At 37.8% G+C, this 19546-nt stretch overlaps 1 protein-coding gene across 1 annotated transcript in view; it reads right to left on the bottom strand.

Annotated features, from left to right (window-relative positions):
* Positions 1 to 1598: 1598 nt before the first annotated feature.
* Positions 1599 to 19546, bottom strand: part of TTC29 (tetratricopeptide repeat domain 29) — a 113554-nt gene continuing 95606 nt past the window's right edge. Inside the window, exons 11-12 of the mRNA XM_063158007.1 lie at positions 2154 to 2226; positions 1599 to 1773 (exon numbers count right to left, since the gene is read on the bottom strand). Of these exons, the coding sequence (XP_063014077.1) occupies positions 2189 to 2226 (38 nt within the window). The 3' untranslated portion in view covers positions 1599 to 1773; positions 2154 to 2188. The remainder of the gene's footprint in view (positions 1774 to 2153; positions 2227 to 19546) is intronic.

Raw genomic sequence — 19546 nt, forward strand, 5'->3', positions numbered from 1 at the left:
TGTCTTTTCTAGAACATTGGCGTAGTTTATGTTATGTACTTATTTTTTTTACTATGAAGGCCAAATTCAATTATGTCATTTCTTTTGACAATATTTTGATAAAAGAAGTTCCAAATATCCAAAATTAGCAGTCTAATGTTATACTTACAGAGATCAGAAGAGCTTGTAGATTAACAGGATTTTAAGATATAATTTGAAAAATTGTGCTGGTTTTAGAATGCTTTTCTTATTTCATATCAATACTATTAAAACATAAGGGGGAAAATTAAGGGATAAACAATACAGATGTTTATATTTAATTTGTAGTCTTGTTTCTCTTTCTGGTTTCCATAAATTTTTTACCTAATTTTAACACTCAGCAAAGAGATTTGTTGCGTATGTGTGTGCATAACTGCATGTGGGAATATTTCTATACAACTTTTGAGCCTTGCAAAAGCCTTCTAAATTAACATTGTTATAATAAGCATGGTGTTCAGACAATAAAGACCTATAAACAAAATAATAAAATTATTGAGCTATTCGTATTTAATTTGCATGTATACAGCATTTTGGATCAAAAATAGTCTAATAAGAGCTGGTTACTGATACATTTTTACTACTCTTTTACAGGGAGAAACCCTATTGCCACATGTCAACCAAATACTCGGATTACAATCCTGAAGAAAACTGTGACTTGAGTTATTACTATGGCAAAAGCTAATGCTTGCTCAAACACCATCACAAAACCTGATTATAGGTCTAATGGACCTTGCTACAAACTGAGTCTGGAAACCTCCATTGAAAGAAAGGAATGGTTGGCTATTGGGAGTGATAAAGCTTTCTTTGTTTAGTTTAAAAGAAGGGGTTTTCTAATATATGAAATTATAAATCACTAATTTTCTAAATAAAATTCAAAGGTTCCAAATCCTGGTTTTATTTGTATTGTGCAAAGTGATAACTTCCAAATTCTGTCCTCTAACTCTTGCTAATGCCAACAGCAATAGCAGCAGGCTCTGAGGACTGTGAAGACCACAGATGTCAGTGGGTCATGTGGGGAACCCACTGTCAGGAGTTTCATCAGCTCAAAACCGGACACAATTTTTTACACAGACTCCAAAATCAGTGCTTCAGATTATTTACCAGAAAGAACCTAAGTAGAATTTTAGTTTACCTGATGGTGTGAAGTGCAGAGTCACAGAATGGGTCAGGATGGGAGGGACCACATCTGGTCCCACCTCCAGGCAGGGTTATCCCTCAGCACATGGCATTGGATTGCATCCAGATGGATTTTAAACAAGTCTGGGTGTGTTTTGAGTCCAACCTGTGATATGGATTGGATCAAAACTGCACCACAGTGTCCCACCCAGGCTGGATCTGTTCTGTTTCAGCTACAGCTGAAGCCCAACCATTACACACATGCTAAAATCAGTGGTAGCTCTATGAGTAAGTTTTTCTGAGAGGGACCACAATCTGGGATTTACAGAAAACTCTCCAGACACATTTGGAGCCTGATCTCACAAGGCATTGAGCATCTTGGATTCCCATTCATGTTTAATATCTTAACAGGAGGATCTTGACACTTTGCAAGATATTAAGAAATGGGAGCACAAAGTAAAACCTTTCTATTCTACGACTCTTTGTCTTTTAAAACAATTTATTTAAATGACAGATGCTTTTTTTAATAATATCATTTTAATAACAAAACCTTATCTGAAATTCTTCCTTTGTTGCGCTACTCTTCAAGGATCTTGTACTCATTATACATCAGCTTCTCTGTTGATAAGCAGGCATCCTCTAGAACAAAAAACAGCAAATAAAAAAATACTAAAATGTCAGAAGTTTATGTATATACATCGATATCTACAAGTTTTATATTTGGGGTTGGCATCTAATTAATCAGATTTGTTTCTGTCTCAAAGGCTTATTTCTGTAAATTAAAAGTAATTACACGATCAAAGGCAATTAAATTCTAAAACTGGGAATATGTGTAAAAAAACTGAGGGAAGCGTGAATTCATTCATTTATGAGCAGGAAAAATAAAATTATTTAGACATAGTAATGCAGAGATGATGTGTAATTGCCTGTCAAAATCAGGTTAAGCATTGATAGCAATGACATTTTGTAAAAATCAGCAGATTGGTATGAAGTCTGTGGATTAAGAGCAAATACTGTACCAGGAAGGTCTTGAACTGATGTCCTGGACAGAGGCTCACAGATGCTTTGAGGCACTTGTTTCTTTACCATGTTCTGTTATAAAAAAAACCCAACTGCATGAGTGTTTTAGACTTAGAACACTTCTAATGGTTAAAAGGCCTAAATGGATTAATTGAAAAACATGACCTACGGAAAAAAGTCACAAAAAAAGGAAATCTAAAAATCACAAAAGTGAGTCACATAAGATATAATTCTAGAAACACAGAACTGACAGGGGTTTCTGGTCCCATTTCTCATACTCCTGTGCAGCAGTTCATTAACAGGACAGGTCTGGGTGGGACCAGCTGGGGAGCCAACAAGGGAGATACATCTGGGGAAAGACCATGGCCAACAGAGCACTGAAAGATGGCAGGCAGGAGGAGGAATGGAGCAAGGCAAGAAGCAAGAGAAGGCTGTGACTTCTCAGTGGGGTCTTCCTCATGGGATGTGATCAGGGAACAGGTGGCTGGGAGGCCATGGCTTGACTCCACAGTTCTTGACAGCCACAGAGTTGATTTGCTCCCGTGATGCTGTCTCATTCCTCCCTCACTCTGTTTCCACACCAAACTCCCACCTCCTGGCTGCACTTCCTGCTCTCTTCTCAGGGACTCTCCAGCAACACATTTTCCTCTGCCTCATTCCACCTACACCATCCCTGGGGCATTGTTCCTTATTTTGGGAACCACTGATCTGCTTCACCTCCTCAAATGAAGAAAGCGCACAGATCTATCCAGTCCACCCCTGACATCTATTCTCCAAGGCTTCTGATGAAGGCTGTTTCCCAACATTCCTAATCTCTCTGTTTCAGTGCTTCAAAGCCTTATTGCTCCGTTTCTTCCCTAATACTTAAGATAAATATTTATTGCAAATTAAACTCATTTTTCTCTTGTTCTACCTTTTGCAGACACAAAGAACAATGGAGAGCAGCCCTCTTTCAGAATAACTCCTTAGAGCTTGAGAGACTATTTTCCTTTCTGTAATCTTCTCTTTTGGAGGCTAAGAAAACACTGTCACTTCAATATTTGAAAGGAACTCATGTTTCCTTAACTGGATGCTCCTCAATTTGTCACTACCTCTTTGTACAGTGATGCCTAAAACTGGACTTTAGCTTTCAGTCACAGCAATACCGACAGTGTTTGTTTGGCATTGTAATTTAACTTGTGGCCAAAATAAATCATCATTCTGGTGGGGCTTAAAAATAATGCTTGAAGCAGTGTCTCTGCTGGTACAATATCTGGAACAGATTAAAACTACTGCACGACTCACGACTCAATAAAATTTCTGTTTTGTTATTTCATAGCTTTTTATTAAGTATAGTTGCTAACTCGGACTTTATCCATAGTTGTATGCAAGTAAGAACAGGGTAAGTAAGTCTATGAAAAATATCTGAGGATTGCCATTTCCCTATGGAGTCTCATTTTGTATGAGGGCAGTGTGTGTGTTAGTGGTTTACTCTGTATTTAACAACACAGTTATTCCATGTAACACATTCTGAAACCAGGCTTAAAGTAAATGAATTCATTTCCTAGCAGACCAAGCCTTAAATGAAAAAAAAACTAATAAAACCTGCATGGCTTGGTTTGGTTTAGAAACTCAGCCTGTGGCAAGCAGCCCCGAAGTGCTCACAAGGGTCAGAACTGCACTGTCCCACCCCAGCTTCACACCAGTGCAGTGTTGCTGCTCTTTCCAGTGGATGTACTTTGGTGGAAAGGTGGTGCAAAGATTGGCTGGGTACAGCAACATCTGTATTTCCAGGCAAACACACAGAAAAATGTGTCTCTGACAGCTACAGACACTGACACGTGCAAGAGACAGTGGGGATGTGCACATGACAGATGGGGACTTACAGCAGAAATTGCTTTTCTCGTGCACCTTTTGGCCTTTTGCCTTCACACTTGGGCACCAAGCTATTATTGGCTGATTAACAGCTCTGCCCTTCCAGCACATATTAAGCATATCAAGGATAACTGATGGAATACTGAGCCATAAATGTTTTCTTGGCATTTGTTTGGCCTATGCTATTTGGAAACAATAAAAGCATCTCATATTCATAATGATAATACATATATACCACCACAGATCACACCATCAAGCATTCTCCTTCCATCTTATTGTGCAAAATGTGGAGAGAACATTAATATGTATTAATAGAATGTAAATATAATTAATCATAATAGGATGTCCCTGACAGATTACCACTGCTGTTGATAAAATATAATTAAAATTGTCTGGTTGGATTTTCAGTGCAGCTAGAATTGGCATCTCTGTTCCTCCTGTTTTCATGTGTGTATCTACAGAATGCTACACTTCTAAAAATCTTATTATTTCATGATGGTTTTGGGAGAAAACAATGAAGGACTGCAGCTCCTTTACATTATATGATTAATGAAAAGCCATACAAAAGAAAGAAGGCCACATCCACAAAGATTGAAGCTGCAACTAACTCCAGAGAAGACAGGAATTTTAGGCACCATTCTCTCAAAAGATTATAAAGAAAATGAAACAGACAACACCTGAGACTGCATGCCTGTGTGATGGGAATCCATTCAAATGCAAGGTTTGCATTATTCAAAGACTGCTGGACTTTATTAAACAAGAATTCCACTGAAAGCTCCATGAAGTGATGAAGTCATAAGAGGATTATTGTTTCAGGTATATAGTTTCAGCTGAAACTAGTTTGAAAATGTTTTTTTTTTTTTTTGAGAAGATGACAAGAGTGAGCATAGCAAGCATGAGGTGACCCAGAAACCCTCTTTCACTGTGTTTTCCAAATAAAAAAAATGAGGTAGGGTCTACTGAAAGTGGGAGGTGGTGGGCTAGGATACAAAGCAAGGACTTAGTGCACTGCCACCTCATCACTGGAATTCCCTGCTGCAGGATGCTGAGGATGCAGCAGTTTCCTGTGGGCTCAAGAAGTGCCATGGAAAACAAATAGAGGGAAAGCCCACAGGCTCTCCTACTCCTCCACTACAGCTCACCTGCTTAAGCAGAATCCTCCAACACATCACCTCAAACAAGACGTGGTACCATGTTGTTATGTTCTCACATGGATTCAGGTGCCTGTACACAAACAAGGCCCTATTTCCAACTCCTGTTGATGAGACTGAACTCTGACTATAGTGTACATACAAAAGTTGTAATACAAGGCAACACAGCATTTTCATGACATCTATTTTCCTTTAACAGATTTACTTACATGTATTCAGATCCACCCCTAGCCAATACTGCATGTTTTGTCACAAAAGTGAGAGAAAGCAAGACTATCTCAATGTATTACCATGATACACATCTGATGAGATAGAACCCATTATTGCATTTTAAAATTTACTTGCCTTTTTAAAGGTCACACAGCTGCTTTGAGTTATATAATCTGAAGAATGATGTAATGGTGTAGGAATACAGATAGAGCAGAAAATAATATGACTGCAAACAACATGCTCATCCCATACTTGCAGATGATCTCCTGATGTATTTTTCTGTCTTGATACATGAAAATTGATGCAATGCCTTTTAGAAGCATGTTGGGCCTACCTGTTTAACCATGTTTTCTGACTTGGTTCTCATGGAATGGAGGGAGTTGTACTTGGAGATTTCATTAATATAAAGATTAATGAATTTGTACAATTTGGGCATGCAAACCATTTCTATCAGGCCCATTCCATTTAGAATAAGCAGTAAACCATATATAAGGGTTGTGTCAAAGTTTACTGAATAGGGCCCTTGGTAGCTAATGTAACATTTCTCCAACAAATCAAAGGTATTGTTCTATGCTCACATGAATATACAGTAGCCATTACCTTAAATTTAAAACTCACTGTGAGCAGCAAACACACTGTGGGGATATGAAGGCCATATTGTATCAGTGGAGTCTGCAGAGATTTTCTTCATATGGCTTTGCCTGGTTGAAATATATGTTGCAGTTGAAAGCTAAAGGGATTACTTTTGAATAGTCATCACAAAGGTTGATTATATTCGTATATCATTTAGCTGGACCCTGCAGGCTATTATTCCATTAGCTGTGCTGGCCCTGCACTGTCAAAAAGTTGATCATATAATGTAAAAAGGGTCCGTGCTGTGTTAAGGTATGTGGAGCAACTTGAAGCAGCAATCTTTTAAGAGCAGCACAGCTCTGTACTTGAAGGTAGATTGCATTTAAAATAAATACCCACAAAATGGAATAAGTACGAAAAACCTACCTCTGTTTCCCATTTTTCCTTCTTCAAATAGGCTGTATATAATTTGAGTAAGTTAATTGCACTAGGTAAGATATTGGCTGTGGAGTATTTTTTCATGCTCACAGCTAAAGAACTACACTTCAAAATAGCTGTGTCTTTACATGAAACCCTCACAGAAACGACATTTCTGGTGAAATAGGTTTGCTGATTCCGCTTCCCTTGCACATGCAAACACACACACACACATTTTCTTCCAGTGCTTAATAAAATGGATCTTCAGACAGTTCCATTAGGTGGATGCCTTAATATTATTTTATGCTAAAACATGGAGAGAGCATTAGATTGAAAGCATCTTACTGTTGCAGGAGGCAGAGCAATCATGGACTATCCCTAGATAGCAAATGCTCCCATTGGGAAACACTGCCAACAACACAGGCTAATGAATCACAGCAGTTATTAATCATGGGCATTTGGAAAAGCCACACATAATAGAGATGGACTCTCAAGATGAGGAAGGTTAGAAGGTGGGACTGAGAAGAAGACAGAAGACCATCCAATTGCATTTTAGAATAAGTTTATGGATGAGTATTTGCTTCAGTACAGTTTTGCCCATGCTTGCCTCTGTCTTTCTAAGCAGGCAGAGAAAGAAACTATTTAAGTGGCTCAGTTCTCTCAGCTTTCGGATCCTTGAAGGACAATTTGGCAAAAATAAATAAATAATAAACACACAAATACAAGACCCTTAGGGCTTATGGCCTACTGGAAGTGAGACAGTGCTGCTTTTATTAGACAAAGTTGTTTAATTTAGATTGTAAAAGCAAGAGTTGGTTCTCTTTCAGCACACCATATATATTATTCAGGGCAATGAATGAGTCTTTATGAGTACAAATGGGAGCCTTTAGTGAACTACAGCAAACACTGGAGCAGGTAGATTTCTCTGAATAAAGGCTTCACAGATGGGAAGTTTATGAATGAGAAGCAGAATTTATTTTATAAGCTTTTGAAGAGCCAACTCAGACTATGGCACTATAACAAAAGTGCAAAGTTTTTCTGGTTTGGGTGAGAAAACCTAACAGGAATATGAATTTTTCCCTGACTAATAACTTCTATTGTTTACTTACTCATATTCAGCAGTTCTCAGACAAATTAATCTTCCTCTCTTACATAGTTTGGGCATGTTCCAGACATTTGTACAACAATGGAAATCTCTCTTGATCTTATCTTTTTCAGTTCTGTGCATTGTTATACATTCATCTGTGACATCTTTTGCTCAAACCATTTGTTGAATATCAATTTTAAATAACAGCCCTATCAGGTCAAATTGTTGATTGTAGATAGAAAACCAGAGATTTTTCTCAAGGCCAAAATATGACACTGTGTCCTTTGTGTATCTGGAACTTAGAGATCACAAAAATTCTACACAAATATTGGCGACACAGAAAAATCGGCTTTGGAAAACAATCATCAAGATCATCACTTCAAACATGAGGAAACCTGGACAAAATTGCTGCCAGTTTTTAGCTTATAGTTTTACCTTTACTGTCAACAAGTTCTACAATAAATCCAAACTATTAGCCTAAAATTTCAGGACAGCATCTTGTCTCTGCCTCGACTTTGTATTTGCCATTTAGTGTCCTGAAACATTCTCAGTCAAAGTGTTCCAGCAGCACAAAGCAGATGAGCATCTGCCCAGCTGGTTAATCAAAGTTTCCACAGTCAAAGCAAAATTCCCAAATGGCCTAGAGAAGGGTTTCTTTCTTTCAGTCCCCATCCAGATGCAGAATAGTCACAACTGCAACCTACTTGCTGTCTCCTAAAGACAGGACAAGTCCTGGGGGGACCTGCTGAGCAAACTTCTGAGCAAAGGATGTCTGCTTGCTCTTGTGGTAGAAGGCAAACTTGCTCTTGGTTACCCTGAGGAGCTGGTAAGAACACACAAGGAGTATGAAAACACTTCTATTACTTCTACCTTTGCCTATCACTAAAGACTGAGCCTGAAATCTACTCAGAAATCCATATGAAAGGAAACCCTTACCTTGCTCACAGAAGAGGCAGTTTATTGTCTCAAAGAACATCTACCAGTATTTTAGAGGCATTCCTATAGACTTTTACAGAAATGTGTCTATCTCAATGATACTGCATCAAAGTTTTAACACGCATCTTTAGAGTTATGAATGAAATCTACTCTCAAAGAAGCAGTAAATGGCTGATGTTTCTGACAACATATTGATCATAACAGAAGCAGCATATTTGTTCCTAAATTGTGTGCAGAATGATCATGGCTACTTCACTTAAAAAAGAAAAAAATGAAGCCAGGTATATTGGTTGCTCAGTAAATAAACAAAGTACAGTAGCCGTGAAAACACAGCTTTCAAGCACAGTTACAATTCTGACACCAATTCATAACAAAGCTACCACACTGAAAAATTCTTGCTGTCTTCCCCCAGTTCACTACAGTCTTGGTAGTGTAAATTTAAATATTCTGCTGAAGAATTTACTTTTTGCGTATACTGTGCAACTTTTGTGTATGACTACACATAAAACCTCATCCTTTTTCGTTTACTCAGACATAGTGCTTTTTATCTGTTAAATATTCAGTATAAAAACACAATTAAAACCTACAAGACAGCACAGTAGGACAGTTCATGTGCCTGCCTTTTGTGAACACCATCTTCTACCCACTGAGCCAAACACTGAGCAGAAGAGCTGCTCACTGGCAGTGTGTAATATTTATTTCTGAATATGCAGCTTGATGTGTCTTCAAAGGACCTGGCTGTCACAGAGTGGTCAGCACTCCTTTCCCTGAAATTCAGGTTCCTTAAAGGTGTCTCAGGGGAGGAAAGCTGGGAAACACAGATTACTTAAGATGTCCTCTTGCTTAACTGTATGCTGTCATCATACCAAGGCTCAAATACAGTAGCAGACTGCTCTGACTTAAAATATCTCTGATTTTAGTTCTTTCTGCTTTACCTCTGATGAGCATCCTGTGTAATTTTGTTAAGAGTTTCTTGTTCTGCAGCTCTCATTCTTTATGTTTTGGATTGGCCCTGCTGTTTTCTGGTCTCTAAAAGTTTACCTGCCCTTCTAGAATTACACTTGTAAGAGCACTTTTTCATGGCTGAGAGTTTCAGCATCTCCAGTGATCTCCATCTTTCTGTCTGATGGCTTGCAAACTGTTTATCATCTAAGGTCTCTATAATTTTTTTGCCGGTTTTTTTGCCTGGGAAACTGTCTTCCATGAGCTTAGCCAAAGGTATCATCTGGGTGCAGAACTAGAAGCCAGCAAAGCAGAGAAATCCCAGCAATGCATCTGCTACAAGAAAAAAAAGGAATGCCATGGAGATTTTTTTTCTCCTTACCTGACTTTAGCTTTACATCTTCTAAGGCACCCCAGGCATGAGTGCATCCTCTCTGCCTGAGGAGATGTAGGGAAGTGTCTGGAAGCTGATGTTCTTTAAAAGGAAGGTATGGAATCCCTTATGGAAGTATCAATTTTCTTGTGACTGCGAAGAAAAGTGCTCCTACTTATCTTTTAAAAATAACCAACAAAAACAGCTGCTGGAAATGAAAGTTCTGGTTTTGCTGGGTCCTTGCAGTGACCATGCTGACACTGGTATCCTATAGGACATACCTCTCCCATGGGCACTTGGGAGAATCCCCTTTGTCTCAGTTTTTGTTGCTGATTTTACCAACAGTGTGAGAACACAGAATCAGAAATCAGACCTAATTCTCTTCACCGGGCATTGGGAACAATACTTTTGCTGGCCACAGCAACAGAGGGTGTTTAGTTTCTCCCTCCTAGATTTTGAATTTATGGCCAGGCTCTCCCAGACAACGTGTGACAACTTGAAAGACCAAGGCTTGTCTTTACAGCTAAGTAGAGAGCTCCAGCTTTCACGCCAGTCACTCGCTTCTTTTGATGAGAAATAGATTCACATGAAAAAAAGATTACACTGAAAAATGGAAATGGATTTTCTGTTTTATTAGCAGTAGCACAAGACTTGTGAGCTACTTTAGAAAGTTAGAGAACTACAGAGACTTTTAAGAAAAAGCAGCAGAAGCTAGAATTTAAAAATAAATGCTCTGGCTAGTCTGGGTCCAATTCTCAACTGATGCAGCCAATGCAGGCTCACTGAAGTTAGCATGGTTATGTCAGCTTTGCCAAATTGCTTCAAAACAGATCTTTTCTGAAAACATTTGACTTCGGAAAGTTTAAATTCACTTTGAATTATGCCATACCAGTCACACTGTTTTGCTCAAGGAACAGCAGACATTAGAAGTATGCAGCAGGAAAGCAAAATGTCTAAGTGAAGTAAAAAATGTCCCCTCCCATTCTACTCCTTAACCACAGTGATGAGAGTCACCAGCACGTACTCCCAGTGTGGCAGACACTTAACAGAGCTGAGGGGAGGCATGGGAAGGAGAGCAGCAATGGTGACCTGGCTTCTTTTGGATCTTGTCCACAACCACAACACAAGGGGAGAAAAAGGAACAGGATTATTTAGGTGTTGCTGCTCAATTTTGTCCCTCACAAAGGCACCAGTGGAAGAGCAGGCAGATACCAGCTGCTGCTGGTTTGAAATGCTTTCCTAAGATGAGAGAAATCATGCAAAGCCATCAGCTGAAAAATAAGAAAGGAATTTTCCCCCAGAGCACAAGTCTGATAGGGATTCTGGCAGATTTTATTTTTTTTATAAACTGTTCCCACAATTGAGGAAATCTGTTATAAGATTATCTTAGGGTTGAAAATATAATGATTTCCCCAAATTCACAAAGTGAATGGTGAACTTGAGATGATTTCAGGTGTCTGAATCCTTTACAGACCGGGGCACTTGACTGAGCCTTCATGCCCCTTCATGGGAGGATGTGAGAGTCTCTTTGGAAGTTGGATAAATTCCAAGCACTACGTAGGAGACTCTGGGTACCAGTAATTTGATAATTTAACATAAATCTGTACTCAGGTGAATGTTTGGTGCTTTGACACCAGGTCTTCCTTATAAAAACAGTCACCGGCTTAAAATCCATGCTAGGAGCTGTATGTTCTGATCAAAACACAGTCCTACCTCATAGCAAAGCTCACAAGGTGTAACAGACAAAATCCATTGCTATAAATTGCAATAAGACAGCCCCACTTGGAGGTTTCAGAGTCTCCAGGTCACAGGGGAGCCTGCCAGGCATGGCAGTGGGGAATAGCCCTGGGAAGGTTTACTTGCCCCACTGCAAGTCTCCCTGGTGGAATGTTTGCTGTGGCTCTATTTAATTCTTAATCTCTGCATCTCTGTTTAATTCCTAGCTGCTTTAGAGACCTGTTGTAACACAGCAGTTAAAGAAAAATATTCACATGTACTGCCAGGCCTCCCCAAAGAGTACTAACTTGACATGTAGGCCATGACAGCTGGGCTTGGACTACTAAGAAATCTAATCCAGGGTTTCCATCATCTCAGTTGTTGCCTTTCTTTCATTACAGTTTGACTCAGCCCCTAATGGATTCAGCTTTATAAAATCAGAAAAAGAGGAAAAGAAAGCAATTTATTCATGTTTCACTAGAGCTCGCAGAAGATGTGAATTTTCTCTAAAAATGCAAATTATTTTGTGCCACACAAGTGAGACTGGGCAGCTAAAGCTCTTAGAGGAAGGGCCTTTCCCAGGGCTAATGTTTTTATACCCAGTGATTGAATAAATTGATCCCTTTTTATCACATCTCTTCTGCTCTCCTTTTTCTTCAAAAGAATGTAACCAAAGGTACCAAAGCACCCTTTTTAATTCTAAGAAAACTGATTATGCGTGTTAATTTAGTTTTTAATCCCAGACATATCAAAATAAACACCATAGGCATGCGGAGCAGAAATCAATATCTCTTAAGCATCAAGTTAGTAAAAACAAGGATTTAGTAAGAATCCAAGATGTAAAAGACTAATGTACAAACTAAGCCCTTATTTATGTAATGTGTCATTATACAAGCTCAATATAAACCTGAAAGAAACTATTCCAGAAGAGCAGAAATGGTTTACTTGCACTGCATCAAAAATGACCCCATAAGACCTCCTTTACTGAGCTAGCCCAGATATTTAATGTGAACATATGTTTTTAAAGGATTTCTTGTCTTATGTCCAGTCATTCTTGTTAATTCATGGGACAGCATACTGCAGATGTGCTTTTTTTCTATGTTACATAAAGCAAAAATTACATTTAACAAGTGCAAGGTTTGTCATAAAAAATAAATAAAAATAGACTCTTAAAAGCTGGGAAATCACAAAGTGAAGCTATCCGTCATTCTTATTGAGAAGGGCGAGGACAATGTGAAATAAAACTTGCACATCTATGAAGAGACATTCCTAATACGCCAGCACATGCCTGTTATTTCCCATTCTCTATGGGTTGCTTTCATTGGCCCAATATTTCTTCCTTTAGGGTAAGCTGCAGTGCATGTTTGCTCTAGATTCTGTTTCTAGTCATTGACTTCAATTTTAATAGTAATTCAATTAAACATTTTGAACCTATGTGCAAAGTTTGCTCACTTGAAAGAAGAGAGAAGTCAGTTTTTGGGCGTTTCCTTCTGGGTAAGAACTTCAGTCTGCATGTTTGTTTACCAGTAGTGCTACTTGTTAATATAATTGTTAATAGGCTAATAACGTCACTTCAGATTAGTTTTCAAATACTAATCCAAATCTGAGTGTTCATTTTTGCACCTTATCCATATGCAAACTAATCAGACCACTGTGATGAGTATTTAGTTCCTTCTGTATGATTTTACCCTTTATGAGTGCAGAGTGAGAAGCAATACCACTTGAAAAAAAGGAATATTCTCTCCTACTTTTTTCTGACACTAAAGATCTCAATCCTGCATCCATTATTTGTACTTTTCTTTCAAGAATTGGTATATTATGACATTCAGAAAGAGGAATTACTGTTTTCTAGGTCATTGTTAGGTTAGAGATCACTAAGTTCACCTATTTCAAAAGCATAGACATCTCAAATACACATTTCCTTTTTATATTGACATTCAATTATTATTTGTAATGGCAAAGTAGCTTCACAATTAACAATTATGTGAAAAGGCAAGTTTAGTATGAAATTTGTTTTCTGATTTTATAGGAACACATCACAGCTAGAAATAGCTACAACACAGTTCCCTTATGAGCTTTTAAGTAATGCTTTAGCAAAACAAAATATTTTTTTGTAACTTCATTTGAAGTTTAATCTCACACACAAATGATTTACAATTCAATACAAACAATGGCCACTGGCATCTTAAAAGTAGTTTTAGTAGAGAAGCTTAAATTATGAAATAAGAGACTTATTTTGAAGAGTTCTGGATTTGTCAATGGACAACTAAAATTAGTAAGACAATGCCAATTCATGGTTTTGTATATAATATATTTGCTAAGGACATACCTATTCACCAAAAATAAGTGTAAACAAACAACCTAATACAAGTCAAACTACTGGTTCAGGTCTGGACTAAATCCTGACTTTGTAAAACTTTCCAAGTCATTTCATTAACCACAGGGGGTATAATGTCAATCGAAGTTTACATTTATCCCTATGTATTTTTTAAAATAAATGTAGGTCATCACTATATATAAAAAGGAAATAGAAAAACCAGCAGTTTTAGGACACTATGAAACAAAGGGTTAAAAGGTAAGCTGTTGGAAAAGGACATGATTTTTTTTTCCCAGACATTTAAATAAATTATGACATCTTAATTCAAGCATACATCATACACTTGGGAGAAAATATGACTTGGCAAAAATGTAACATGCTAGCTTTGAAGGTAATTTTGAGAAACTCACACAAGACACCACAGAGCACACATTGCATATTCTGAAATTTCCAAAACAAGCCAGCAAGCCTAGAACCTTTCAGGACTCCTGTACAAACTGAAGACCAGGCAAAAATGACACACAAAGGATGACAAACTGATTTTTTTTTTTTGTTTTCTTTCAAATCCCTGCCCTTACTTTTTGGCCTACCAGGTAAAACTTTCAGAAGATACAATTCTTTCCTTCTGAGTGCTGGAGCTCTCTACTGTCTCACCACATTTATGTATTCCAAACTATTTCTGTCTTTCCCTTTCTCTCAAGTACCCAAAGCCTTCCAGGACACATTCACTGAACTATTCCCTCAATTTGCTTCCCAAAGAGGTTTGAATGTTCTTCCAATATCTAATATCTAATTTTGCAGACAAGTTAAAGCAATGTGCTTGCATAAGCCTCTTTTTCCACTCCCATTTCAATTAGGATGTTACCTCTAAATTCAAAAAACAGCACTTTACTATCAAATCAAACTTCAAACTTCTCTGATCATTTAACCAGTGCTGTGAGGAGAGAAAAAGGAGTGAAGTCCCTATCAGGAAAGCATTGCAGGGAAAAGGTGAAAGAAAACCCTGAAGAGACAGCAAAAATGTGAAAAGATGATGAAGGAAAAAAGTGGAAATACTCATTAACAATACAGATTTTTATTTTCCAAAAAAGTAACGAACAAGACAATACAGGGAAAACCAGTAAGTGACAAAAAGTTTAGTAACCACATGATGTTGTATTCTGACACTGATTGCTGGGGAAGCTTCCCCTGAACTTTGAAAATACAAGAAGGAAGGTAGAGGCGTCTCTAATATATAGGTCTCAATTAAAAGCAGAATCAGTAGGTTGTCAACCTGTAGGTTGCATGCCTGTCAGAAATTCCCCTGGATAGCCCAGGAGGTTGCAGCTGTTTTGCAATCACTGTATCCTGCTCATTTGCCTCTGACACAGAAAGCTGCTCTCTGCTGTAGCACATGAACAGCAACTCGATCCCCTCACTGCACCTAGGGACAGCTGATGACTGCCTGGCTTTAAACTGAACTCCAGTGTGAACTTTCATGGTGCCAAGATATCAGAGAGAATATTTTAAATACAACAGCTGGAAATTTTCAGGGTATGGGCATAAAAGTACAACTTAACCCAGTGGTTTATTTTATCATGAACACACAAAAATAACAGAGCATTGATATCAAGCATCATATCTCCACAGATTGCATTCTTCTCCTATTTCTATTTGTGGCCCTAAGAGTGAAATAGTGGGGAAAAGCACAATTACATTTTATTTTTTCCCCAGAAAAACAAACACACACACACACACACAAAAGTTGAATGAGAACTCACAGAATAGAAGAGAACACCACAAAGGTGAAATGTATTCTTAGGATGGTGGTGACTAAGGAAGACCTTCAGTAGAGATCAGCATTGTTATTTTCTAGATAAGAGAGAGGAACAGTCTCAAACCAAAACACTGTTAGAGTAGGATTAGAACAAGCTGAGAAATCAATCAGGCAAGAAAGTAGTATTTGCTCAAGAGGTCTAAAGGACAAGTACAAAGGTATTGCTTAAATCAGCCTCAGTACAAGAGTGACATGAAGTGCTAAACAAGACATTAATTAAAACCTAGAATGTGTCATGGGAGGAGAGACCAGCAAAAATCTGACTTTCATAGCAGTCAAATTAGCTCCAACTCTAATAAAGGATATAATGATAGATAAGTAAATTAAAATGTTATAACAAAGAAAAGAAATCAAGATCACTTCTGTAGAGGTCTCCTGAGGTTGTTTTCTTTTGAGGAATACAAGAGATCTGAATGACTATTACCTGGTTGATTAGATTCCCAGAATGCTTCAGATATCTTCCCTGGATTAACAACTAGTTAAAGGCAGAAAATAAAGATAAAAATAGACGGATTGATTTTCAGTATGGAGAAACATCAGTAGTGAATTCAACAGGGATCTAAGGCAGAATTTGTTCTGTAAACATTTAAATGAACCAAACAACTCAAAATGTTAGTGAACAGCAAAGTGACAGAACCTACAGCTGACAAAAAATTGTACTGGGCGATCAAAATCAAAACTTTAAAGAACTTAAGAAAGAGTTTATGACTAGGCAATAAAGCATCAGATAAAATTCAGTGTTGATAAATGCAAATGGATGCACATATGTAAAATGTCTTTTATGCGCAGGGAGGTTGGAAGCTGCAGCTTGATAGAAAGATGACTGATAGCAGGATATAAAGAGATGTATCTGTTTTCATGAGTGCCATGAAGAAAATGAGTGAGAAATGATAACTTACTTTCTTGCAGAGTAAAAGTTGAGGAGTAACAGATGAAGCTGCAAAAAATGGGCTAAGGGCAGATCCAAGGAAGCTGAATCTTAGCTGCCAAATTCAATGGGGTGCCTTGGCTGCCAGTTTTGTAACAGAAATGCACTGGATATGTTCATGAACAAACACAGGAAAGCCTATTAAATATAATGGGATCTAGATTCAACTTCTTCAAGAAGTCCCTGACTTCTTGCTGAAGATATGGAGAGAATACCACACAGAGGTCCTCCTTCCAAATTTCCTGGTTTTATATTTTTCCCTAATCTATTAAACACTGCTAGACAGACATCAGGCTAAACAGGGCTTTGATTCAGCTTACTACAGTCTTCTTTCCATATTATCATGTTAGTATTAGAAAAGCATGATCTTTAATCATGGAGATTAGAGAAGGGTTAGCATAAAAAACCTACAGAGAAGCTCTTCTAATTGTTCCATGTAGGAAACAAGACTTAAATGACCTCTGCTAAACACTACCAGGGGTTTTCATCACTCTCAATTTCATCTTTTTGGTGACTAAAACTTATTCTATCAAACTTGATATATTCTGAACATTAACACCTGTTTGACTTTCATTCAAAAGCTAGTAACAAATGATGGTTTGTGAGTGCCTATCCCTCCAAGAAATGATTAATATTTTTTCTTGAGACAATAACATGAATTCTGCCTGTGGTGCTAACATAAAGGCACTCAGACTGTTTTTCTATTGTTCTAGCAACAATAGAACATATCAGCATTGCCATGGAAAGACTGGACACTAAACTGTCACCTCCACTCTTTACTCAAGAGCTGGATCTTGTGCTGTATAGACTGAAATTGGGAGCACACCAGTTGTTAAAAATCCCAAGGCAAGCACTGATATTTACAAATAGGAGCACCATTTCCTAGAGTGAGAGGAGTTTGCAGGCTGGTCTTCAGCTTGCAGATCATCTGCAGCCGCCCTGTGGGAGGACAGTTTTTATAAATAAAATATTTGGGAACAGTGGTAGTTACAGCATTATTACAAAGTCCAAAAAAAGATATCAAAGGGCAGTGTTGCATGTGTTGAACAACAAGTCTGTGGGGTTTTTTTTCCCCTGAACAGCTGTATACTTCTGTACTGTGCCCAGAAAAACAGAATTTTTAAGGTACTTTAAAACAACATGCAAGACATGTTTTAAAAAACTGGTGATATTACTTTTACCTACATGGAATTAATTTTACCTACACAATTAGCTATTGTTGTTACCATTTTTACATACTTTGCTAGCATGCCTTAAGGCTTTTTCAAGTAACTCAGGAACTGCCTTGACTCCCCACTGATGTGGGAATAAGCACAATTCCTATGTGTTTATTGCTGAGGTGGGAAGGCTTAGGTAGGTACAGGCTTCATGTTTTCTCTGCTTAGAAAAATAATAACTTTCGGATTTGGGTTGTAATATGGCAATGAAAAACCTTCTTCTTCTGCTATTTTTCATATTGAACAGACTCAATTTACTGTAACTTGTGTTTGAATGAAAATGCTAAACAGTTATTGGACAACAGGTTTATAATACATTTATCATTTACATTGAAAAAAAGGGGGAGAGACCAGAAGCCTGCATAAATGTATGAAAAGAAGTTCCTCAAAATACATCATTCAGCCTGAAGAAAATATCAGTAACATTGTATTCCTACCTCTGGCAGACACAGAGGCAGGAATACAATGAGAGACACTATCTCAGTTCTTTGTAAACACAACATCGCACTGAGCTGATTGATGTGAAAGGCACAGGTGATCCCAGAGCATGCTTTGGGATTAAATATTACTACCAGATCATTCAGTAAAAGCTGGCAGGGGTTTTAGTCCTTTAAAGTATTGTTACTGCATCACTGTGCAGATTTTCAGTAGGACAAATACAAGTATCTGGACTGATCTTGCCATTTCTTCCTACACGATGTCATTTTCTTCAATCACAGACTCTAAAACACAGTTGAGCCTCGATTTTGCATGACTACCAAGCATAAGCATGGCAGAAAATTATGACAGAATTTTATGGCAATCCCTGAGAGTTTTAGGATAAAACACAGTGCAAGTAGGAGTTATTGAAAGACAATAGTTTTGTAGGAAGGTTTGAGCCAGATTTCTCAAAGAATTTCTGGATTTCACAACACTATTGGTACCAGTATTTTGAAAAAAGAGGCTAATTTTCTTCTGACATACTAATATGAAAGTGTTTGGTTTGGTTCCTAACAGTTATTGTCCACAACTGACCACAACAGCATTGGTCCCAGAAGACTTGGACATTAATCTTTTTAAATGATGTAATTTTATTCATTCATTGGAAATGCCTACAAAGCTCACAAAAAACTGTCTCCCACTGTTTTTGGGATGAAAGTGTATGGGACAAGGCTATCCCTGTGGTTTCAGTGGTGCACTTCTGTAAAAGGGAGTCACTGCTTTCTCTGTCCTAGTAATCACAAATTCTTCAGAACTAACCTTTCCAAGCAACTGCATTTTGTTTCCTGCATATATTTCAGAGCTGAAATAGGAACCATACAGAACATTCCTAGATGACACTATCTGAGCTGAGGGTCAAAGACATCTTGTATTGCTCTGGGTAGGATGTAGGAGTTGGAGAAGACCTTAGGTAGGCCGTCCTCCCTACAGAGCATTTTTGTTGTTGTTGTTGTTTATTTTTTAGCAGACTTGTGCCTGGTTTTTGCCTTTTACTTATTCTATCTTTAGTGTGGTATAGTATACATAATTTAAATAACCAGGGAATCTCTCTGGGCTCAAAACCACCTGCTGGCTTATATTAGCTAATTAATGGTGATTTATCCAAGTTACTAATTTGAGTGGAGCTGATTGCCTTTAGGAATTTTGAGAACGTTGTAAGAATTTTGATTATAATTATGCTTATTTGATGGGCAGTCTACTTAAAATACTTAAAAAAAAATTTGCCTGCCAGCTGATTTTTAACTGTGCCAAATGAATGGCTCTGTGTTGCTTTCTGACTCGAGATCATGTATTCAGGTAGTTTGTTTACTCTGATACTCAATTTCATCTTGGTCTGACTCCCTATGACTTTCTCCTTTCTATCAGGGTTTATTTG

The sequence above is a fragment of the Melospiza melodia genome, chromosome 5, assembly GCF_035770615.1.
Source record: "Melospiza melodia melodia isolate bMelMel2 chromosome 5, bMelMel2.pri, whole genome shotgun sequence".
Lineage (NCBI taxonomy): Eukaryota > Metazoa > Chordata > Aves > Passeriformes > Passerellidae > Melospiza > Melospiza melodia.